The 25249-nt window shown below is 46.7% G+C and overlaps 1 protein-coding gene across 9 annotated transcripts in view; it reads left to right on the top strand.

Annotated features, from left to right (window-relative positions):
- Positions 1–25249, top strand: part of LOC134949628 (class I histocompatibility antigen, Gogo-OKO alpha chain-like) — a 433106-nt gene that overhangs the window by 303063 nt on the left and 104794 nt on the right. For 8 of the 9 annotated variants that reach the window (XM_063938344.1, XM_063938337.1, XM_063938342.1 and 5 more), the window contains one exon: positions 20985–21257. The exons of the other annotated variant lie outside the window; for it this stretch is intronic. In XM_063938344.1, the coding sequence (XP_063794414.1) occupies positions 20985–21257 (273 nt within the window). The remainder of the gene's footprint in view (positions 1–20984; positions 21258–25249) is intronic. 9 annotated transcript variants of the gene reach the window in all.

The raw sequence follows: 25249 nt of genomic DNA, 5'->3' as shown, positions 1-25249 counted from the left end.
AACTTCCAAGGACTGTGGTCGAGTCAGGAGACTTCCCTACACATAAATATTCTGGAACGAAGGGCCATTTACAATGCCCTAAGTCAGGCAAAACCCCTGCTTCTACACCAGTCGATGCTGATCCAATCAGACAACATCACGGCAGTCGCCCATGTAAATCGACAGGGCGGCACAAGAAGCAGGATGGCAATGGCAGAAGCCACAAGGATTCTCCGTTGGGCGGAAAATCATGTACTAGCACTGTCAGCAGTGTTCATCCCGGGAGTGGACAACTGGGAAGCAGACTTTCTCAGCAGACACGACCTCCACCCGGGAGAGTGGGGACTTCATCCAGAAGTCTTCCAAATGATTGTAAATCAATGGGAACGGCCACAGGTGGACATGATGGCGTCCCGCCTAAACAAAAAACTAGAGAGATATTGCGCCAGGTCAAGGGACCCTCAGGCGATAGCTGTGGACGCTCTAGTGACACCGTGGGTGTACCAGTCAGTTTATGTGTTCCCTCCTCTACCTCTCATACCAAAGGTATTGAGAATAATAAAAAAGCGAGGAGTAAGAACAATACTCGTGGTTCTGGATTGGCCATGACGAGCGTGGTACCCGGAACTTCAAGAGATGATCTCAGAGGACCCATGGCCTCTGCCGCTCAGACGGGACCTGCTGCAGCAGGGGCCTTGTCTATTCCAAGACTTACCGCGGCTGCGTTTGACGGCATGGCGGTTGAACGCCGGATCCTGAAGGAAAAGGGCATTCCGGAGGAAGTCATTCCTACGCTGATTAAAGCCAGGAAAGATGTAACTGCAAAGCATTATCACCGCATATGGCGGAAATATGTTGCTTGGTGTGAGGCCAAAAAGGCCCCAACAGAGGAATTTCAACTAGGTCGATTTCTGCACTTCCTACAAGCAGGAGTGACTATGGGCCTGAAATTAGGTTCCATTAAGGTACAGATCTCGGCTCTGTCGATTTTCTTCCAGAAAGAACTAGCTTCACTGCCTGAAGTTCAGACGTTTGTGAAGGGAGTGCTGCATATTCAGCCCCCGTTTGTGCCTCCAGTGGCACCTTGGGATCTCAACGTTGTGTTGAGTTTCTTAAAATCTCATTGGTTTGAGCCACTTAAAACCGTGGATCTAAAATATCTCACGTGGAAAGTGGTCATGTTATTGGCCTTGGCTTCGGCCAGGCGTGTGTCAGAATTGGCGGCTTTGTCGTGTAAAAGCCCTTATCTGATTTTCCATATGGATAGGGCAGAATTGAGGACTCGTCCCCAGTTTCTCCCTAAGGTGGTATCAGCCTTTCACTTGAACCAACCTATTGTGGTGCCTGCGGCTACTAGGGACTTGGAGGAGTCCAAGTTACTGGACGTAGTCAGGGCCTTGAAAATTTATGTTTCCAGGACGGCTAGAGTCAGGAAAACTGACTCGCTATTTATCCTGTATGCACCCAACAAACTGGGTGCTCCTGCTTCTAAGCAGACTATTGCTCGCTGGATCTGTAACACGATTCAGCAGGCGCATTCTGCGGCTGGACTGCCGCATCCTAAATCAGTAAAAGCCCATTCCACAAGGAAGGTGGGCTCATCTTGGGCGGCTGCCCGAGGGGTCTCGGCTTTACAACTTTGCCGAGCTGTTACTTGGTCAGGGGCAAACACGTTTGCAAAATTCTACAAATTTGATACCCTGGCTGAGGAGGACCTTGAGTTCTCTCATTCGGTGCTGCAGAGTCATCCGCACTCTCCCGCCCGTTTGGGACCTTTGGTATAATCCCCATGGTCCTTTCGGAGTTCCCAGCATCCACTAGGACGTCAGAGAAAATAAGATTTTACTCACCGGTAAATCTATTTCTCGTAGTCCGTAGTGGATGCTGGGCACCCATCCCAAGTGCGGATTGTCTGCAATACTTGTACATAGTTATTGTTAACTAAAGGGTTATTGTTGAGCCATCTGTTGAGAGGCTCAGTTGTTTTCATACTGTAAACTGGGTATAGTATCACGAGTTATACGGTGTGATTGGTGTGACTAGTATGAGTCTTACCCGGGATTCAAAATCCTTCCTTATTATGTCAGCTCGTCCGGGCACAGTGTCCTAACTGAGGCTTGGAGGAGGGTCATAGTGGGAGGAGCCAGTGCACACCAGGTGACCTAAAGCTTTCTTTAGTTGTGCCCAGTCTCCTGCGGAGCCGCTATTCCCCATGGTCCTTTCGGAGTTCCCAGCATCCACTACGGACTACGAGAAATAGATTTACCGGTGAGTAAAATCTTATTTTCCTCATGTGTCTCATTACATTATACTGTCCTGTACTCAGTGGTATAACAATGGGAGAGAGGAGACACCACACATTATATACACTGTATCTGTATACCTGTATCACATTTATATTACACCTCATCATCATGGCCGGATTAACAATGGGGCGGATGGAGCTGCAGCTCCAGGCCCCCCATTGAAAACAGGCCAAAAGAGTCTCCTGCAATGCAGCCAGCCAGCCAGCGATGACAGGAGAAATACCTTTCTCCTGTCATCACTCATCAACAGCATACACCTCCGCCCTGGCCAAGTCTCCACCTACACCCTCCGCTCTGCCTGCAGTGCAGTGTGCACATCCGACCCCATGTTACCTGAAGCACAGATCACGTCTGTGCTAAGCTCCGCCCAAACCGCGATAAGCTCCGCCCCCTAGACGTTCTGCAGCTGTGCTCCCTCTCCTCTCCCATGCCATCTGATCCAAGGCTCTGTCCCCAGACAGTAAGTTCCACTCACTGCTCCATTCCTTCCAGCCCACACTGAGCCTGGAGCCACCCCCATTCCCCGTATAAGCCTTAAGCTCCGCCCACATGTCTGATTAGCTCCTCCCCCTGGGCAGTCAGTGGCTTTGTCCATTTTCCTGGCATCTAAAGTCATGAAAATTCAGCCAGTCAGCCAGTGCAGTGTGCAGAGGCAGATTAAGGTTCAGTGGGGCTTGGACACTTACATGAGGGGGCCCCTATTGCTTAAAGTGTGTAAAAAAAAAAAAAAAAATAAAAAAAAATAAAAAAAAAAATATATATATATATATATATATATATATGATATGGCAGGGCTGTATGTAGCAGGATGCCAAGTGTGCCACACAGCGCAGTTTGCCTGGAGGTGGCACTCGGAACTTGCAGTCGCAGCAATGTCTATTTTGCCAAGCCTGCCACCAGCAAACCAGGAAGTGGAGAGCGACGAGCCACACAGCAGCTCCGTGAACTTCTTGCCCATTGGGACCCATGAAGCCGGGGAACTAAGGAGCAATCAGCCCGACAGCAGGTACTCTAATAAAATAGGAGGACAGAAATCAGTCACACTTACAGGAGTACAGTTACTACTGCAGTTACTACTGTACTGGGAGCAAGCAGCACTGGAGTCTGACCGTTTGTTCCAGACAGCGCTGCTTGCAGAACGCTCTTCTGTATTGAGCATTTGCAACTTTGGCCTCCAAATAACCAGACTGGGACACACTATAATGGAGTCATGATAATCTGCTACTGCTCCCATCTCCTGCTGTTCCTATCACTATTACCCCCTTCATCCCCTGCGCTAATGCTCCCATCTCCTGCTGTTCCCATCACTACTGTCCCCATCATCCTCTTCTGTCCCCTGCGCTACTGCCCCCTTCACTATTACCCCCTTCATCCCCAGCGCTACTGCCCCCCATCTCCTGCTGTTCCCATCACTACTGTCCCCATCATCCTCTTCTGTCCCCTGCACTACTGCCCCCTTCTCCTGCTATTCCTATCACTATTACCCCCTTCATCCCCTGCGCTAATGCTCCCATCTCCTGCTGTTCCCATCACTACTGTCCCCATCATCCTCTTCTGTCCCCTGCGCTACTGCCCCCTTCACTATTACCCCCTTCATCCCCAGCGCTACTGCCCCCCATCTCCTGCTGTTCCCATCACTACTGTCCCCATCATCCTCTTCTGTCCCCTGCGCTACTGCCCCCTTCACTATTACCCCCTTCATCCCCAGCGCTACTGCCCCCCATCTCCTGCTGTTCCCATCACTACTGTCCCCATCATCCTCTTCTGTCCCCTGCACTACTGCCCCCTTCTCCTGCTATTCCTATCACTATTACCCCCTTCATCCCCTGCGCTAATGCTCCCATCTCCTGCTGTTCCCATCACTACTGTCCCCATCATCCTCTTCTGTCCCCTGCCCTACTGCCCCCTTCTCCTGCTATTCCTATCACTATTACCCCCTTCATCCCCTGCGCTACTGCCCCCCATCTCCTGCTGTTCCCATCACTACTGTCCCCATCATCCTCTTCTGTCCCCTGCACTACTGCCCCCTTCTCCTGCTATTCCTATCACTATTACCCCCTTCATCCCCTGCGCTACTGCTCCCATCTCCTGCTGTTCCCATCACTACTGTCCCCATCATCCTCTTCTGTCCCCTGCGCTACTGCCCCCTTCACTATTACCCCCTTCATCCCCTGCGCTACTGCCCCCCATCTCCTGCTGTTCCCATCACTATTACCCCCCTCATCCCCTGCGCTACTGCCCCCATCACCTGCTGTTCCCATCACTACTGTCCCCATCATACCCTTCTGTCCCCTGCGCTACTACCCCCCATCTCCTGCTGTTCCCATCACTATTACCCCCCTCATCCCCTGCGCTACTGCCCCATCTCCTGCTGTTCCCATCACTACTGTCCCCATCATACCCTTCAGTCCCCTGTGCTACTGCCCCCCATCTCCTGCTGTTCCCATCACTATTACCCCCCTCATCCCCTGCGCTACTGCCCACATCTCCTGCTGTTCCCATCACTACTGTCCCCATCATACCCTTCTGTCCCCTGCGCTACTGCCCCCCATCTCCTGCTGTTCCCATCACTATTACCCCCCTCATCCCCTGCGCTACTGCCCCATCTCCTGCTGTTCCCATCACTACTGTCCCCATCATACCCTTCAGTCCCCTGCGCTACTGCCCCCCATCTCCTGCTGTTCCCATCACTATTACCCCCCTCATCCCCTGCGCTACTGCCCACATCTCCTGCTGTTCCCATCACTACTGTCCCCATCATCCTCTTCTGTCCCCTGCGCTACTGCCCCCTTCACTATTACCCCCTTTATCCCCAGCGCTACTGCCCCCCATCTCCTGCTGTTCCCATCACTACTGTCCCCATCATCCTCTTCTGTCCCCTGCACTACTGCCCCCTTCTCCTGCTATTCCTATCACTATTACCCCCTTCATCCCCTGCGCTAATGCTCCCATCTCCTGCTGTTCCCATCACTACTGTCCCCATCATCCTCTTCTGTCCCCTGCGCTACTGCCCCCTTCACTATTACCCCCTTCATCCCCTGCGCTACTGCCCCCCATCTCCTGCTGTTCCCATCACTATTACCCCCCTCATCCCCTGCGCTACTGCCCCCATCACCTGCTGTTCCCATCACTACTGTCCCCATCATACCCTTCTGTCCCCTGCGCTACTGCCCCCTTCTCCTGCTATTCCTATCACTATTACCCCCTTCATCCCCTGCGCTAATGCTCCCATCTCCTGCTGTTCCCATCACTACTGTCCCCATCATCCTCTTCTGTCCCCTGCGCTACTGCCCCCTTCACTATTACCCCCTTCATCCCCTGCGCTACTGCCCCCCATCTCCTGCTGTTCCCATCACTATTACCCCCCTCATCCCCTGCGCTACTGCCCCCATCACCTGCTGTTCCCATCACTACTGTCCCCATCATACCCTTCTGTCCCCTGCGCTACTGCCCCCCATCTCCTGCTGTTCCCATCACTATTACCCCCCTCATCCCCTGCGCTACTGCCCACATCACCTGCTGTTCCCATCACTACTGTCCCCATCATACCCTTCTGTCCCCTGCACTACTGCCCCCTTCTCCTGCTATTCCTATCACTATTACCCCCTTCATCCCCTGCGCTACTGCCCCCCATCTCCTGCTGTTCCCATCACTACTGTCCCCATCATCCTCTTCTGTCCCCTGCACTACTGCCCCCTTCTCCTGCTATTCCTATCACTATTACCCCCTTCATCCCCTGCGCTAATGCTCCCATCTCCTGCTGTTCCCATCACTACTGTCCCCATCATCCTCTTCTGTCCCCTGCGCTACTGCCCCCTTCACTATTACCCCCTTCATCCCCTGCGCTACTGCCCCCCATCTCCTGCTGTTCCCATCACTATTACCCCCCTCATCCCCTGCGCTACTGCCCCCATCACCTGCTGTTCCCATCACTACTGTCCCCATCATACCCTTCTGTCCCCTGCGCTACTGCCCCCCATCTCCTGCTGTTCCCATCACTATTACCCCCCTCATCCCCTGCGCTACTGCCCCATCTCCTGCTGTTCCCATCACTACTGTCCCCATCATACCCTTCAGTCCCCTGCGCTACTGCCCCCCATCTCCTGCTGTTCCCATCACTATTACCCCCCTCATCCCCTGCGCTACTGCCCACATCTCCTGCTGTTCCCATCACTACTGTCCCCATCATACCCTTCTGTCCCCTGCGCTACTGCCCCCCATCTCCTGCTGTTCCCATCACTACTGTCCCCATCATCCTCTTCTGTCCCCTGCGCTACTGCCCCCTTCACTATTACCCCCTTCATCCCCAGCGCTACTGCCCCCCATCTCCTGCTGTTCCCATCACTACTGTCCCCATCATCCTCTTCTGTCCCCTGCACTACTGCCCCCTTCTCCTGCTATTCCTATCACTATTACCCCCTTCATCCCCTGCGCTAATGCTCCCATCTCCTGCTGTTCCCATCACTACTGTCCCCATCATCCTCTTCTGTCCCCTGCGCTACTGCCCCCTTCACTATTACCCCCTTCATCCCCTGCGCTACTGCCCCCCATCTCCTGCTGTTCCCATCACTATTACCCCCCTCATCCCCTGCGCTACTGCCCCCATCACCTGCTGTTCCCATCACTACTGTCCCCATCATACCCTTCTGTCCCCTGCGCTACTGCCCCCCATCTCCTGCTGTTCCCATCACTATTACCCCCCTCATCCCCTGCGCTACTGCCCCATCTCCTGCTGTTCCCATCACTACTGTCCCCATCATACCCTTCTGTCCCCTGCGCTACTGCCCCCCATCTCCTGCTGTTCCCATCACTATTACCCCCCTCATCCCCTGCGCTACTGCCCACATCTCCTGCTGTTCCCATCACTACTGTCCCCATCATACCCTTCTGTCCCCTGCGCTACTGCCCCCCATCTCCTGCTGTTCCCATCACTATTACCCCCCTCATCCCCTGCGCTACTGCCCCATCTCCTGCTGTTCCCATCACTACTGTCCCCATCATACCCTTCTGTCCCCTGCGCTACTGCCCCCCATCTCCTGCTGTTCCCATCACTATTACCCCCCTCATCCCCTGCGCTACTGCCCACATCTCCTGCTGTTCCCATCACTACTGTCCCCATCATACCCTTCTGTCCCCTGCGCTACTGCCCCCCATCTCCTGCTGTTCCTATCACTATTACCCCCTTTATCCCCTGCGCTACTGCTTCCATCTCCTTCTGTTCCCATCACTATTACCCCCTTTATCCCCTGCACTACTGCCCCCCATCTCCCGCTGTTCCCATCACTATTACCCCCTCATCCCCTGCGCTACTGCCCCCATCTCCCGCTGCTCCCATCACTACTGTCCCCATCGTACCTCCCTACAGCCCCCCATCTCCTGCTGTTCCCATTAGTACTGCCCCCACATGGTATGTGTTACTGTGTTACTTCATATTGTGCCTGCCTCCTACATCCATCTCTCTCTCTCTCTCTCTCTCTCTCTCTCTCTCTCTCTCTCTCTCTCTCTCTCTCTCTCTCAATTCTCCATTGTTGTGTAGCACAATGTGTATAAAGGCACTACATGAACATGGTGAATGCTCTGCATTATATGGTGGTCACTAAGGGGGTCATTCCGAGTCGATCACACGTAGCAACTTTGTGCTGCTTGTGCGATCAACTAGACGCCGCCTATGGGGGAGTGTATTTTAGCATAGAAGGGCTGCGATCGCTTGTGCAGACCTGCTATGCTAAAAAAGTTTTGTGCAGAAGTAGAATAGCCCTGCAGTTACTAACCCTGTGCGATTGATCCTGCGATGAAGGTCCTGGAACTGACGTCAGACATCCGCCCACCAAATGCCTTGATATACCTGCGTTCGGATCTCTTCGCCCGGAAAACGGTGAGTAGACGCCCCGAAACGCCTCCCCACTATCAAACTTCTTGCGATCGCGCTAGCGATCACTTTCATCTTTCTTCTGGTCGCTGCCTAGCAACGGTCGTCGCCAGGCAACGACGCGCGTGCGCAATGTGGCCACCGCACATGCGCAGTTCCGACCCATTCGCACCGCAGCGATGAACCGATGCGTGCGAACGGGTCAGAATGACCCCCTAAGATGTTGTCTGTATTATATGTATTATTCTAAACATTTAATCACACAAAGGTTGAAAATGAAGAATATTTTCAGAGAGTGCAATTTCAATGTACAAGGCGTAGAGCAGGGCTGGCCAAACCGGTCCTCGAGATCTACCACCAGTTCACATTTTCCAGACCACCTAGCTGGTGCACAGGTGTAGTCATTACTAATTAAGATGCGCTGCATTCATTCCTAACTGACAATTCTACAGATCTACAGGAAGCCTGGAAAACATGCACTGTTGGTAGATCTCGAGGACCGGTTTGGCCAGCCCTGGCGTAGAGCTTTCAAAGGCTTAATTGTTCTTTGCCATAAACCAGTTGTTCCCAAACTTTTTTGAATCACGGCACCCTAGAGTATTAGAATTTTTTTCACGGCACCCCTAAGCCAATAGTTTCTTATTGAAAAATTTAGAAATAAATATTAAATTAAGTAAATTGTCTTTATATGTCATCCTTATGTGGTGAGGGACCAGATTTGCTTCTGATTGTCAATATATTTTATGATTGGCAGCCATTAACACTGGTTTTGCTTTTTACATTGACCATGCAGAATTTGAATTGGTTCTGGACCACCAACCCGAGGCACCCCTGCAAGTGTCCCGAGGCACCCCAGGGAGCCACGGCACACAGTTTGGGAACCACTGCCATAAACATTAAAGGTAATAAAAAAATTGTTAGCTATCTCTAATAATAATATAATAATAATAATAATAATAAACACAAACGTCTGAATAAAAGTTAATACTTGCATGGTGAAGTCTATTTAACTAGTATTGTAATGGTATTTGTACTGCCTAATTACTTGATTTATAATCGCTATCTCAGGATGGCAATGACAATTTAAATTTGTTTTTGTTTTAATATATTTTTATATCTAAAGATTTTTTTGAGGGTTTTTTTATAATCTTAAAGATTTTTTTTTACATTTTATTTGTATTTTTTAATTAAAAAATAAAACTGAGAGCCCAAACCAGCTCACACATGAACATCTGCAATGCAGTAAGTTAAGGTGCATACACGCTGTGCGATAAAACAGACGATATTGCTACTTTTCACCTTTCTGAGCAATATCATTTGTGATATCGCACAGTGGGGGTAATTCCAAGTTGATCGCAGCAGGATTTTTGATAGCAATTGAGAAAAACCATGTGCACTGCAGGGGAGGCAGATATAACATGTGCAGAAAGAGTTAGATTTGGGTGGTTTATTTTATTTCTGTGCAGGGTAAATACTGGCTGCTCTATTTTTACACTGCAATTTAGATTGCAGATTGAACACACCCCACCCAAATCTAACTCTCTCTGCACATGTTATATCTGCCTCCCCTGCAGTGCACATGGTTTTGCCCAATTGCTATCAAAAATCCTGCTGCGATCAACTTGGAATTACCCCCAGTGTGTATGCTGCATGCGCCGGTTGATGCGTGCTCCAGGGGGGTTGTTAATGACCCTCGCTGTCGGCCGTGCATGCAGCTCAATTTGGACTTATCGTCCAAAGCTGCAAGCATAGCCCGGGCACGGCATGATGTCACTGTGCAATATCGCACAGTGTGTATGCCCATATCGGGTGGCCTGGGCGTGGAGGGAACATAATGTGCGATGTTGCTCATTGAGCGCATCGCACAGTTTGTACGGGGCTTTAAACCTTACCGCCCTGGTCCAGTATTGCCATTCCAGCTCTTTCATTTTCTAAAAAGACGGCAGCTAAGAAGGCAGTTAATTTATTAATTTATTACAGTGCTATAAATGTGGGATGAACACTTACATAAATATGACAATAACAGTGAACAATTTTGGATTTTTTTTCTTTTTTTCTTAATTTAAACTACTCTAGCACTCAATAAAAGTCAAACAATACAGATCGCCCCTTTCACAAAAAGAAACCCACAACTTTTTTCTTGTTATAGCTCCACTATAAGGTAGTTGAAGGTGTGCACCAGTTATGCCCTTCATATCGCGAGAGCCACAGCCACAGCACAGGCCACACCCTCTGTAGACCACAGACCCACCGTACTGGTCACACCCCCACATCAGTCATTCTGATGCAGCAATTGTCCCAGCCCCCACAGCGGCATACAATAGGCCCTTCATAAATCTCAGCTCCAGGCCCATGTGGACCTTAATCTGGCACTGCTCATCATACATCCCTATCAGTTATACTGGTCATTTCCTCATGTGTCTCATTACATTATACTGTCCTGTACTCAGTGGTGTAACAATGGGAGAGAAGAGAAGAGAGGTGACACCACACATTATATACACTGTATCTATATACCTGTATCACATTTATATTACACCTCATCATACATCCCTATCAGTTATATTGGTCATTTCCTCATGTGTCTCATTACATTATACTGTCCTGTACTCAGTGGTGTAACGATGGGAGAGAGGAGAAGAGAGGTGACACCACACATTATATACACTGTATCTATATACCTGTATCTCATTTACATTACACCTCATCATACATCCCTATCAGTTATACTGGTAATTTCCTCATGTGTCTCATTACATTATACTGTCCTGTACTCAGTGGTGTAACAATGGGAGAGAGGAGAAGAGAGGTGACATCACACATTATATACACTGTATCTATATACCTGTATCACATTTATATTACACCTCATCATACATCCCTATCAGTTATACTGGTCATTTCCTCATGTGTCTCATTACATTATACTGTCCTGTACTCAGTGGTGTAACAATGGGAGAGAGGATCTGGAGAAGAGAGGTGACACCACACATTATATACACTGTATCTATATACCTGTATCACATTTATATTACACCTCATCAAACATCCCTATCAGTTATACTGGTCATTTCCTCATGTGTCTCATTACATTATACTGTCCTGTACTCAGTGGTGTAACAATGGGAGAGAGGAGAAGAGAGGTGACACCACACATTATATACACTGTATCTATATACCTGTATCACATTATATTACACCTCATCATCCATCCCTATCAGTTATACTGGTCATTTCCTCATGTGTCTCATTACATTATACTGTTCTGTACTCAGTGGTGTAACAATGGGAGAGAGGATCTGGAGAAGAGAGGTGACACCACACATTATATACACTGTATCTATATACCTGTATCACATTTATATTACACCTCATACATCCCTATCAGTTATACTGGTCATTTCCTCATGTGTCTCATTACATTATACTGTCCTGTACTCAGTGGTGTAACAATGGGAGAGAGGATCTGGAGAAGAGAGGTGACACCACACATTATATACACTGTATCTATATACCTGTATCACATTTATATTACACATCATCATACATCCCTATCAGTTATACTGGTCATTTCCTCATGTGTCTCATTACATTATACTGTCCTGTACTCAGTGGTGTAACAATGGGAGAGAGGAGAAGAGAGGTGACACCACACATTATATACACTGTATCTATATACCTGTATCACATTTATATTACACCTCATCAAACATCCCTATCAGTTATACTGGTCATTTCCTCATGTGTCTCATTACATTATACTGTCCTGTACTCAGTGGTGTAACAATGGGAGAGAGGAGAAGAGAGGTGACACCACACATTATATACACTGTATCTATATACCTGTATCACATTTATATTACACCTCATCATACATCCCTATCAGTTATACTGGTCATTTCCTCATGTGTCTCATTACATTATACTGTCCTGTACTCAGTGGTGTAACAATGGGAGAGAGGATCTGGAGAAGAGAGGTGACACCACACATTATATACACTGTATCTATGTACCTATATCACATTTATATTACACCTCATCATACATCCCTATCAGTTACACTGGTCATTTCCTCATGTGTCTCATTACATTATACTGTCCTGTACTCAGTGGTGTAACAATGGGAGAGAGGATCTGGAGAAGAGAGGTGACACCACACATTATATACACTGTATCTATCTATATACCTGTATCACATTTATATTACACCTCATCATACATCCCTATCAGTTATACTGGTCATTTCCTCATGTGTCTCATTACATTATACTGTCCTGTACTCAGTGGTGTAACAATGGGAGAGAGGAGAAGAGAGGTGACACCACACATTATATACACTGTATATACCTGTATCACATTTATATTACACCTCATCATACATTCCTATCAGTTATACTGGTCATTTCCTCATGTGTCTCATTACATTATACTGTCCTGTACTCAGTGGTGTAACAATGGGAGAGAGGATCTGGAGAAGAGAGATGACACCACACATTATATACACTGTATCTATATACCTGTATCACATTTATATTACACCTCATCATACATCCCTATCAGTTATACTGGTCATTTCCTCATGTGTCTCATTACATTATACTGTCCTGTACTCAGTGGTGTAACAATGGGAGAGAGGAGAAGAGAGGTGACACCACACATTATATACACTGTATCTATATACCTGTATCACATTTATATTACACCTCATCATACATCCCTATCAGTTATACTGGTCATTTCCTCATGTGTCTCATTACATTATACTGTCCTGTACTTAGTGGTGTAACAATGGAAGAGAGGAGAAGAGAGGTGACACCACACATTATATACACTGTATCTATATACCTGTATCACATTTATATTACACCTCATCATACATCCCTATCAGTCATACTGGTCATTTCCTCATGTGTCTCATTACATTATACTGTCCTGTACTCAGTGGTGTAACAATGGGAGAGAGGATCTGGAGAAGAGAGATGACACCACACATTATATACACTGTATCTATATACCTGTATCACATTTATATTACACCTCATCATACATCCCTATCAGTTATACTGGTCATTTCCTCATGTGTCTCATTACATTATACTGTCCTGTACTCAGTGGTGTAACAATGGGAGAGAGGAGAAGAGAGGTGACACCACACATTATATACACTGTATCTATATACCTGTATCACATTTATATTACACCTCATCATACATCCCTATCAGTTATACTGGTCATTTCCTCATGTGTCTCATTACATTATACTGTCCTGTACTCAGTGGTGTAACAATGGGAGAGAGGATCTGGAGAAGAGAGGTGACACCACACATTATATACACTGTATCTATATACCTGTATCACATTTATATTACACCTCATCATACATCCCTATCAGTTATACTGGTCATTTCCTCATGTGTCTCATTACATTATACTGTCCTGTACTTAGTGGTGTAACAATGGGAGAGAGGAGAAGAGAGGTGACACCACACATTATATACACTGTATCTATATACCTGTATCACATTTATATTACACCTCATCATACATCCCTATCAGTTATACTGGTCATTTCCTCATGTGTCTCATTACATTATACTGTCCTGTACTCAGTGGTGTAACAATGGGAGAGAGGAGAAGAGAGGTGACACCACACATTATATACACTGTATCTATATACCTGTATCACATTTATATTACACCTCATCATACATCCCTATCAGTTATACTGGTCATTTCCTCATGTGTCTCATTACATTATACTGTCCTGTACTCAGTGGTGTAACAATGGGAGAGAGGAGAAGAGAGGTGACACCACACATTATATACACTGTATCTATATACCTATATCACATTTATATTACACCTCATCATAAATCCCTATCAGTTATACTGGTCATTTCCTCATGTTCTCATTACATTATACTGTCCTGTACTCAGTGGTGTAACAATGGGAGAGAGGAGAAGAGAGGTGACACCACACATTATATACACTGTATCTATATACCTGTATCACATTTATATTACACCTCATCATACATCCCTATCAGTTATACTGGTCATTTCCTCATGTGTCTCATTACATTATACTGTCCTGTACTCAGTGGTGAAACAATGGGAGAGAGGAGAAGAGAGGTGACACCACACATTATATACACTGTATCTATATACCTGTATCACATTTATATTACACCTCATCATACATCCCTATCAGTTATACTGGTCATTTCCTCATGTGTCTCATTACATTATACTGTCCTGTACTCAGTGGTGTAACAATGGGAGAGAGGAGAAGAGAGGTGACACCACACATTATATACACTGTATCTATATACCTGTATCACATTTATATTACACCTCATCATACATCCCTATCAGTTATACTGGTCATTTCCTCATGTGTCTCATTACATTATACTGTCCTGTACTCAGTGGTGTAACAATGGGAGAGAGGAGAAGAGAGGTGACACCACACATTATATACACTGTATCTATATACCTATATCACATTTATATTACACCTCATCATACATCCCTATCAGTTATACTGGTCATTTCCTCATGTTCTCATTACATTATACTGTCCTGTACTCAGTGGTGTAACAATGGGAGAGAGGAGAAGAGAGGTGACACCACACATTATATACACTGTATCTATATACCTGTATCACATTTATATTACACCTCATCATACATCCCTATCAGTTATACTGGTCATTTCCTCATGTGTCTCATTACATTATACTGTCCTGTACTCAGTGGTGAAACAATGGGAGAGAGGAGAAGAGAGGTGACACCACACATTATATACACTGTATCTATATACCTGTATCACATTTATATTACACCTCATCATACATCCCTATCAGTTATACTGGTCATTTCCTCATGTGTCTCATTACATTATACTGTCCTGTACTCAGTGGTGTAACAATGGGAGAGAGGATCTGGAGAAGAGAGGTGACACCACATATTATATACACTGTATATACCTGTATCACATTTATATTACACCTCATCATACATCCCTATCAGTTATACTGGTCATTTCCTCATGTGTCTCATTACATTATACTGTCCTGTACTCAGTGGTGTAACAATGGGAGAGATGTGATTGCACATCTGTTATCTAATATACCTAATATGTAATTGTACATTTATCAGCTGTCCCATGTATAATATGGAATTATATGTACATTTACCCGATATCCGATATATGTAACGTGTTTCTAAATCTGTTTTCTATGCTAAGTAATTGTGGGGGTCATTCCGAGTTGATCGCTAGCTGCCGTTGTTCGCAGCGCAGCGATCAGGCTAAAAAACGGCAGTTCTGCGCATGCGTACGGGCCGCAGTACGCACGCGCCAAGTACTTTCACACAAAACTATGCTATTTTACACAAGGTCTGGCGGCGCTTTTATGTCGTACGAGTGATCGGGGAGTGATTGACAGGAAAGGGGCGTTTCTGGGAGGTAACTGAGCGTTTTCCAGGAGTGTGCAAAACAATGCAGGCATGTCGGGTACAGACGCAGGCGTGCCTGGGGAAACGGGGGAGTGGCTGACGAACGCAGGGCGTGTTTGTGACGTCAAACCAGGAACTAAACTGACTGAGGTGATCGCAAGATAGGAGTAGGTCTGGAGCTACTCAGAAACTGCAGGAAAAGATTTACGAGCAATTCTGCTAATCTTTCGTTCGCTATTCTGCTAAACTAAGATACACTCCCAGAGGGCGGCGGCCTAGCGTGTGCAATGCTGCTAAAAGCAGCTAGTGAGCGATCAACTCGGAATGAGGCCCTGTGTTATTCCTCTTTGTGCTGCTGCTGGTAGAAAACGTATTCCGCCAGGTTCCCATAGTTTAATATTGAAAAATCTGTAATATTTATTTCTGCCACCAGATGGCGATGCAGAGTCATGTGTGATGAATGGAAAGTACACCGTGCATGCAACTGTGGCCCTCATTCCGAGTTGTTCGCTCGTTATTTTTTTCTCGCAACGGAGCGATTAGTTGCTAATGCGCATGCGCAATGTCCGCAGTGCGACTGCTCCAAGTAAATTTGCTATGCAGTTAGGTAATTTACTCACGGCATTACAAGGTTTTTTCTTCGTTCTGGTGATCGTAATGTGATTGACAGGAAGTGGGTGTTTCTGGGTGAAAACTGGTTGTTTTGTGGGCGTGTGCGAAAAAACGCTACCGTTTCTGGGAAAAACGCAGGAGTGTCTGGCTGAACGCTGGGTGTGTTTGTGACGTCAAACCAGGAACGACAAGCACTGAACTTATCGCAGATGCCGAGTAAGTCAGGAGCTACTCAGAAACTGCTAAGAAGTGTCTATTCGCAATTTTGCTCATCTTTGGTTCGCAATTTTACTATGCTAAGATTCACTCCCAGTAGGCGGCGGCTTAGCGTGTGCAAAGCTGCTAAAAGCAGCTTGCGAGCGAACAACTCGGAATGACCACCTGTGTTCTGGGGGTAATTCCAAGTTGATCGCAGCAGGAATTCTGTTAGTAATTGGGCAAAACCATGTGCACTGCAGGGGAGGCAGATATAACATGTGCAGAGAGAGTTAGATTTGGGTGTGGTGTGTTCAATCTGCAATCTAATTTGCAGTGTAAAAATAAAGCAGCCAGTATTTACCCTGATGATTTATTTTTTATTTGGGATGGGGACACTGATTCTATTCATACATTTGTCACTCACCTCAATAGAAATAAATTTGGTCTCAAATTCACCCACACTGCTCACCCCCATTCTATAAATTTCTTGGATATTGCGCTCCTTTCTATAGATGACTGCATACATACAGAGACTTATTTTAAAACAGTTGACACTAACGGCTTCCTTATGTACAGTAGCAGCCACCTCCAAACATGGCGTAATAATATACCGAAGAGCCAGTTTCTAAGGCTCAAAAGGAATTGTTCCAGGGAGACCAGCTATAGAGAACAAGCACACAAGTTACACTTAGCCTTTCAAGAACAGGGTTATCCTGACCATGTTTTATCAAAAGCCCTCCACGAAGTGGATCGTATAAATAGAACCACTTTATTGGAGGCCAAAAAATCCACCCAAGATGATAATCTTGAAGGTACAGATAACTCAAGAGACCACTGTGTGTTTGTTACACAATACAACACACATGCCACACAAATAAGACAAATTATTCGTAAGAACACCCAATTACTGAAAATTGATCCCCTACTAAAATCAGAAATTGGCAACCAAATAAAAATAGTATACAAAAAAGCAGACACACTTCAATCAAAACTAGCACCAAGTATGTTTAAGCCCAATAGGAATACTAGCATAGGGAATGGGATGAATGGTGGAAGTAGTTTTGTTAGTGAGCTGACCATGAGTGTTGCCAGTGTGGGGACTAACTCTACTGATTGGTGGAGAACGAAACCAAATGGGTTCTTTAAGTGTGCTTCTTCTAGATGCCTAACGCGTAAGAACATAAATCCTAAAAATAAGTCATTTACATCTAAAACCACAGGTGAAGAATCCAATATAGTACAATTTCTGAATTGTAACTCTACTTATGTTGTGTACTTGGTGGAATGTGGCTGTGGCATCCAGTACGTGGGTCGTACAATGAGGAAGCTCAAAGTGTGATTCCTCGAACATAGAAGAAATATACTAAAAAAGTGCCCTCTTCATAGTCTTTCTAGACATACAAGCTCATGTGAATATGGTGCCATAGCCAACATTCGTTTAGTGGCTCTGGAACAAGTCAAAACTACTGATAGAGGTGGAGATCGGTTTACCCTGCTATGTAGGAGGGAGGCCTTTTGGATCTTTCGTCTAAGGACCCTAGAACCATTTGGCCTAAATGAGAATATAGAACTGAACAACATATAATATACTCTAAGTACACTTTGGTCTCTCCTCTCAACTATGATATCCATCTCCGGCATGGTGTTCTTGTTCTCGTATGGGTTTTTCCTTTTTCCCCCCAGTATCCTTTTTCCCCTATCTCTACCTTCCTCCCCCTTTTTTCCACATGATGATACATTTGTGAGAAAGGGGGAAGTTATAAATAGCTATACAGGTGGAGTCTCCCTTATCCAAAATGCTTGGGACCAGAGGTATTTTGGATATGGGATTTTTCCGTATTTTGGAATAATTGCATACCATAATGAGATATCATGGCGATGGGACCTAAATCTAAGCACAGAATGCATTTATGTTACATATACACCTTATACACACAGCCTGAAGGTCAAAACAAAGTGTGTGTACATTCACCAAATCCATTTATGTTTCATATACACCTTATACACACAGCCTGAAGGTCATTTAATACAGTATTATTAATAACTTTGTGTATTAAACAAAGTTTGTGTACATTGAGCCATCAAAAAACAAAGGTTTCACTATCTCACTCTCACTCAAAAAAGTCCGTATTTCGGAATATTCCGTATTTCGGAATATTTGGATATGGGATACTCAACCTGTACTAGTAAAATCCTTTATTGCATTCTTTATCTTTATTTTATCTAAGGATTGTGCTATTAATTAGCTTAGATAAATAAAAGATACTTGACCATTATATTTAGTATATGAAGTCTATTTGTCTCTGAGTATTGACCCCCACATAACAGTAGGCTACACCTATACTGAATACATATGTGGGATCCTTCAGACAAACATCTTTCTTTCTCTTTTTCTGTATTTGTTTATTTTACGAATGATGCTATAATTATTTAATTATATAATAACAGTCTGTCTAGAGTCCTAATTTATTAGGACTATAGGTAGCATAAATATATCGGGATTTGCTCTATATATACTTAGTATTAGTTTCTTATTATCTATGTCTCCCAGATCTAGCCCCATAATTGATTGCGATATTTATAGTCCAAATTGGATATTCAAACATGTATAATCAGTTAATGAACATCTCAATGTGGTTTCATAGGCATATAGCTATTATTCACATATGTGTTTTAGATTGCCTTTACTCAATATACTATTGAAATGAATATATAAAAAAACTCGCACGGCTATTAGGAATTATACGTGTTGTCCTATTGCTGGTTTTTTCTTATAGTAATAGTGCATAGAAAGGGTTAAAGATAACCTGTTTTCTGGTAACCAATAAGGAGTCACAAGCTGATATAAATTGAGACTACAAACACCTCCAATCATACCTCTGATGAAACCACCCACTTTTGAGGCGGAGAAACGCGTCAGGTGACCTACTCGACTGTGGACCGCAGGTGGAACGCAACCGGAAGCCCCGAACCCGGAAGTCGCGGAACGCGGCACCATAGCGTCCCCTGCTACCCAGGACTTGCACGTGGGACTCTCTGCTCTCCGTCCTACCCTGGCCCAGTGTCAGTCGCCAGCACACTGCACCATCAACGGCAGGACTTGATCCAAGGAACCGCAGCAGAGCGGTCGGTCACGCAACGGGTCAGTGAATCAAACAAGGCTCACGGACGTGAGACGGGCGGACCCAGCTCAGCTAGCATCATCACAAGTTTGCTCTTGAATTTTCTTCATACTAGTTCAACATTGGTGAAGTATCAACAGGCTTTACAAGCAATAACCAGCCTTTTTTCAATTTTGCACTTTGAGCTCAATATGCACTAACTTTTACAGCCACAAAGCAGCTGATTTTTGCATGCAAAAAAACAACACATTAAGTTGTGTGTAATTACCAGCAAGTTCTGAGGCCTAGAATACAGCTCTGTATATTATATATATGTTTTATTTATTTTTTATTTCTAATTGTGCACATGCAATGTAAAGGCATCCAGTCATTCAGTGTTTATTCTATTTTTTAAAAATAATATTTTACCAATAAACTAATTTATATGTTTACAAAACCAGCAGCCGTTGTATTATCATCCCCTCTGAGCGCCCACATATTTTCTTTTCTTTTCAGTATTTACCCTGCACAGAAATAAAATAACCCACCCATATCTATCTCTCTCTGCAAATGTTATATCTGCCCCTCCTGCAGTGCACATGGTTTTGCCCAACTGCTAAAAAATTTCCTGCTGCGATCAATTTGGAATTACCCCCTTTGTTAACAAATTTGCTGTGTTCCAATGGAACCCCGCTATAGAGAACAGCAGCCCCAGACTGGTCAGTACAGGGCCAATCCCTCTATGGGGAAGTGTAATATTCCCTCCTTAGAGCGCACTGTCATTCATGGCCTGATATTGGAAGTAAGTGAGAATTGGTTGTGTACAATGGGGGTCATTCCGAGTTGATCGCTAGCTGCATTTGTTCGCTGTGCAGTGATCAGGCTAAAAATCGGCAGTTCTGCGCATGCGTATGCGGTGCAATGCGGACGCGCATCGTACTATTACAACGAACAATGTAGTTTCTCACAGGGTCTAGGGAAGCTTTTCATTAGCACTGCTGGCCGCACAGTGATTGACAGGAAGAGGGCGTTTCTGGGTGTCAGCTGACCATTTTTCAGGGAGTGTCCGGAAAAATACAGGCGTGCCAGAAAAAACGCAGGCGTGGCTGGGCGAACGCTGGGCGGGTTTGTGACATCAAATCCGGAACTGAATGGTCTGAAGTGATCGCAAGCGCAAGGTAGGTTTTGAGCTACTCTGAAACTACACAAAATAATTTTGTAGCCGCTCTGCGATGCAAGCGTTCATACTTCTGCTAAACTAAAATACACTCCCAGTGGGAGGTGGCATAGCGTTTGCACGGCTGCTAAAAACTGCTAGCGAGCGATCAACTTAGAATGACCCCCAATATACAAATTATAAGTGTTTTTTTCTGGTGCTGTACAGGCCCCAGTAGACCCTGGCAGCCATGGGTGTGCTGGTGCTTGTAGTGACAGTGTTCTCTCTCTCTCTCTCTCCCTCAGTTGCCCCAGAGGTGAAGGTCACAGGTCACCGGTCAGGCGAGGTCACAAAGCTCCGCTGTCAGGTGTACGGGTTTCACCCCCGGGCTGTGGATGTGAAGTGGATGAGGGACGAGCAGGACGAGGTTCTGTCTGTTGAGGCCAGCCGGATCCTCCCCCATCCTGACGGCACCTATCAGATAAGAGTTACCGTGGAAGTGCCGGCCGGGGAGGAGGAGCGTTACTCCTGTCATGTGGACCACAGCAGCCTGGAGAAGACGCTCAGTGTGAAGTGGGGTGAGTGTCATCTATACTGGGGATGGGCTTTGTCAGTGGCGGAACTACCAGTGGTGCACCGCATCGGTGAGAGGGCCTACAGCCGGCCATATTAGCTATACTAATAATGAGTCAAGTGACTCATTATAGTATGCCGGCCAGTCGCTGCGAGCCTGTAACCATGGAGGCGGCAGTCCAATCGGAACTTCAGAAGAAAGAACGGGGGCCCAGAGAAAATTACTGCAGGACCAGGCATCCCCCTCAGCCAGCCCCCCTCTGCAGTTCTCCCTGCCATCCATAGGACCACGCACGCCTCTATCATCCCCGCCTCTTAGCCCGCCCCCTTATTCCCCTCTACCCGGCTGTCTCCGGACCTGGTGACTAGGCCCGCCCCCTTCTTCTCCTCGGTCCGCCCCTTTCCCTTCTACCCCGCTCTCTCCTAGTCCTGCCCAGCGTACCATGACCGACCCCTTCTTCCCCTCTACCTGGCTATCTCCGCACCTAAGAACAAGGCCACTCTACTCTAACCTTCCGTTCCGCCTGTGTTCTACCTTTGGGCTTCGTTTGAGGATGTCACTTCATGGTAAGTTCATGGAGGGAGACACTGGCATAGTTTAGTCGTGTAGGAGGAGGACGCAGGGCAGTTACGTAGTATGTCATGTAGGGGGGGACGCAGTGCAGTTATGTATTATGTCGTGTAGGGGGGGACGCAGGGCAGTTATGTAGTATGTCGTGCAGGAGGAGACGCAGTGCAGTTATGTAGTATGTCGTGTAGAGGGGGACGCAGTGCAGTTATGTAGTATGTCGTGTAGGGGGGGACGCAGTGCAGTTATGTAGTATGTCGTGTAGAGGGGGACGCAGTGCAGTTGTGTAGTATGTCATGTAGAGGGGGACACAGTGCAGTTACGTAGTATGTCGTGTGGGGGGGGGACGCAGTGCAGTTATGTAGTATGTCGTGTAGGGGGGGACGCAGTGCAGTTATGTAGTATGTCGTGTAGGGGGGACGCAGTGCAGTTATGTAGTATGTCGTGTAGAGGGGGACGCAGTGCAGTTATGTAGTATGTCGTGTGGGGGGGGTGCAGTGCTGTTATGTAGTATGTTGTGTAGGGGGGGACACAGTGCAGTTATGTAGTATGTCGTGTAGGGGGGACACAGTGTAGAGATATTATGTGGCGTGTAGGGGGAGACGCAGTGCAGTTATGTAGTATGTCGTGTAGGGGGGGACGCAGTGCAGTTATGTAGTATGTAGTGTAGGGGGTGACGCAGTGCAGTTATGTAGTATGTAGTATAGGTGGACACAGTGCAGTTATGTAGTATGTCGTGTAGGGGGTGACGCAGTGCAGTTATGTAGTATGTAGTATAGGTGGACACAGTGCAGTTATGTAGTATGTCGTGTAGGGGGGGACGCAGTGCAGTTATGTAGTATGTTGTATGGGGGGGACGCAGTGCAGTTATGTAATATGTCGTGTAGGGGGGGACGCAGTGCAGTTATGTAGTATGTCGTGTAGGGGGACACAGTGCAGTTATGTAGTATGTCATGTAGGGGGGGACACAATGCAGTTATGTAGTATGTCATGTAGGGGGGACACAGTGCAGTTATGTAGTATGTCATGTAGAGGGGGACGCAGTGCAGTTATGTAGTATGTCATGTAGAGGGGGACACAGTGCAGTTATGTAGTATGTCATGTAGGGGGGGACGCAGTGCAGTTATGTAGTATGTCATGTAGAGGGGGATGCAGTGCAGTTATGTAGTATGTCATGTAGAGGAGGATGCAGTGCAGTTATGTAGTATGTCGTGTAGAGGGGGACACAGTGCAGTTATGTAGTATGTCATGTAGGGGGGGACGCAGTGCAGTTATGTAGTATGTCATGTAGAGGGGGATGCAGTGCAGTTATGTAGTATGTCGTGTAGTGGGACACACTGCAGTTATGTAGTATGTCATGTAGGGGGGGACGCAGTGCAGTTATGTAGTATGTTATGTAGGGGGGGATGCAGTGCAGTTATGTAGTATGTTATGTAGGGGGGGATGCAGTGCAGTTATGCAGTATGTCGTGTAGGGGGAGACGCAGTGCAGTTATGTAGTATGTCGTGTAGGGGGGGATGCAGTGCAGTTATGTAGTATGTCATGTAGGGGGGGACGCAGTGCAGTTATGTAGTATGTTATGTAGGGGGGGATGCAGTGCAGTTATGCAGTATGTCGTGTAGGGGGAGACGCAGTGCAGTTATGTAGTATGTCGTGTAGGGGGATACGCAGTGCAGTTATGTGGTATGTCGTGTAGAGGGGACCCAGTGTAGTGATATTGTGTGGCGTGTAGAGGAGACACACTGTAGTGATATAGTGCGGCGTGTAGGGGGGCGCAGTGTAATTATATAGTGCAATGTGTAGGGGGGCGCAGTGCAGTTAAGTAGTGCGGCGTGTAGGGGGGATGCATTGTAGTTATGTTGTGTGGCGTGTAGGGGGGGCGCAGTGTAGTGATGTAGTGCGTCGTGTAGGGTGGACGCAGTGCAGCATGTAGGGGGCACGCAATGTAGTGATATAGTTCATTGTGTAGGGTTATGCAGTAGAGTGTAGGGGGTTGTAGTGTAGGGATGTAGTGCGGCGTATAGGGGGGTTGTAGTGTAGGGATGTAGTGCGGCGTATAGGGGCATGTAATGTAGAGATGTAGTGTTGCATATGGGAGTTGTAGTGTAGGGATGTAGTGTGACGTATGGAGCTTGTAGTGTAGAGATGTAGTGTTGCATATGGGGGTTGTAGTGTAGGGATGTAGTGCAGCGTATAGGAGGGTTGTAGTGTAGGGATGTAGTGCGGCATATAGGGGGGTTGTAGTGTAGTGATGTGTGTTGTATAGGGAGATGTTGTGTAGTGATACAGTGTTGTAACATAGTACTTCATATAGTGGGAATTGTAGTGCAGTGATGTAGTGTAGTGGAGATATGGGGAACACACTGCTGCAGAGGGGGGGATGTAAGGGATATACTGGGTGCATTTTGGGCGCACATGGAGTCATGCGTTGAAACCACTGTTGTGGAGAGGTTACAGCCACCGGCACTGAAACAACTTTTTACTAAGTGCCTCGTTTTTCTGGGGGGAGGGGGGCAAAGCATATTCTTGCACCTGGGCCCAACACTTGCTAGTTCCGCCACTGGGCTCTGTTATGTAAAAATTGCAAAAACAGTGTGAAATATAGTGTTTTGGTGTAAGCTGACAAAGGGGGGGACAAAGTGGGAGGATGAGGAGGTGAGAAACATGAAGTGGGAGGTGAGAAGGGCGCAGGACTGGTCATAGAGGAGGGGCCACCTCACAGTAACTAGCCACACACTGTAGGCCTGGAGCTGGGTGCAGGGGGCGGAGAAGGGCTGTGGGGAAGGAGGAGGTGAAACAGCCTGGAAAGTGTATTTTCTCCTTCCTGACACTGCCCGTATTACCTGTAGATTGCAGCCGCACTTCACCCCTAGACCTAGTACTTTGACTGGTACCTCTCAAATATTACCGGGGGCAAGTGCCCCATCCCGCACCCCAGTCCAGCACCTATGAAGACCACTACAAAACTTAAAAGTCCCTTTTCTGTTGCGGGGTACACTGGGCTCCACAAGGAATTACATTGGGGTCTAGAGTAGGATCTTGATCCTAGGCACCAACAGGCTCAAAGCTTTGACCTTCTTCCCAAGATGCATAGCGCTGCCTCCTATATCACCCCGCCTCCGTGCACAGGAGCTCAGTGTGTAGTTGGTGCTGCAGTAGCAGGTCACTTAACAGGGGGCTGCTTCAGGCAGCCGATTCTTAGCTTACACTTTAAAGAAATCAGAAGAGGACGTTACAAAGGGCTGCAGCAGGCTGTGTCTGATCGATGTCTCTGCTGCAGCTCCATCACCCCCAGCGGCGCTGTATACTCCCGTGCCGCGGTTGCCGGGTCACTACAGCGGAGACGCCGGCTTCTTCCTCTGTCCTCACGTGAGTCACACACACGCCGCTGTCTTCCAGGTCGCGGGGCCGCTGACAAGGGGGAGGTAA

This window comes from Pseudophryne corroboree, chromosome 8 (genome assembly GCF_028390025.1).
Source record: "Pseudophryne corroboree isolate aPseCor3 chromosome 8, aPseCor3.hap2, whole genome shotgun sequence".
Lineage (NCBI taxonomy): Eukaryota > Metazoa > Chordata > Amphibia > Anura > Myobatrachidae > Pseudophryne > Pseudophryne corroboree.
The sequence above is the reverse complement of the archived record's forward strand: the minus strand, read 5'-3'. Positions and strand labels throughout refer to the sequence as shown.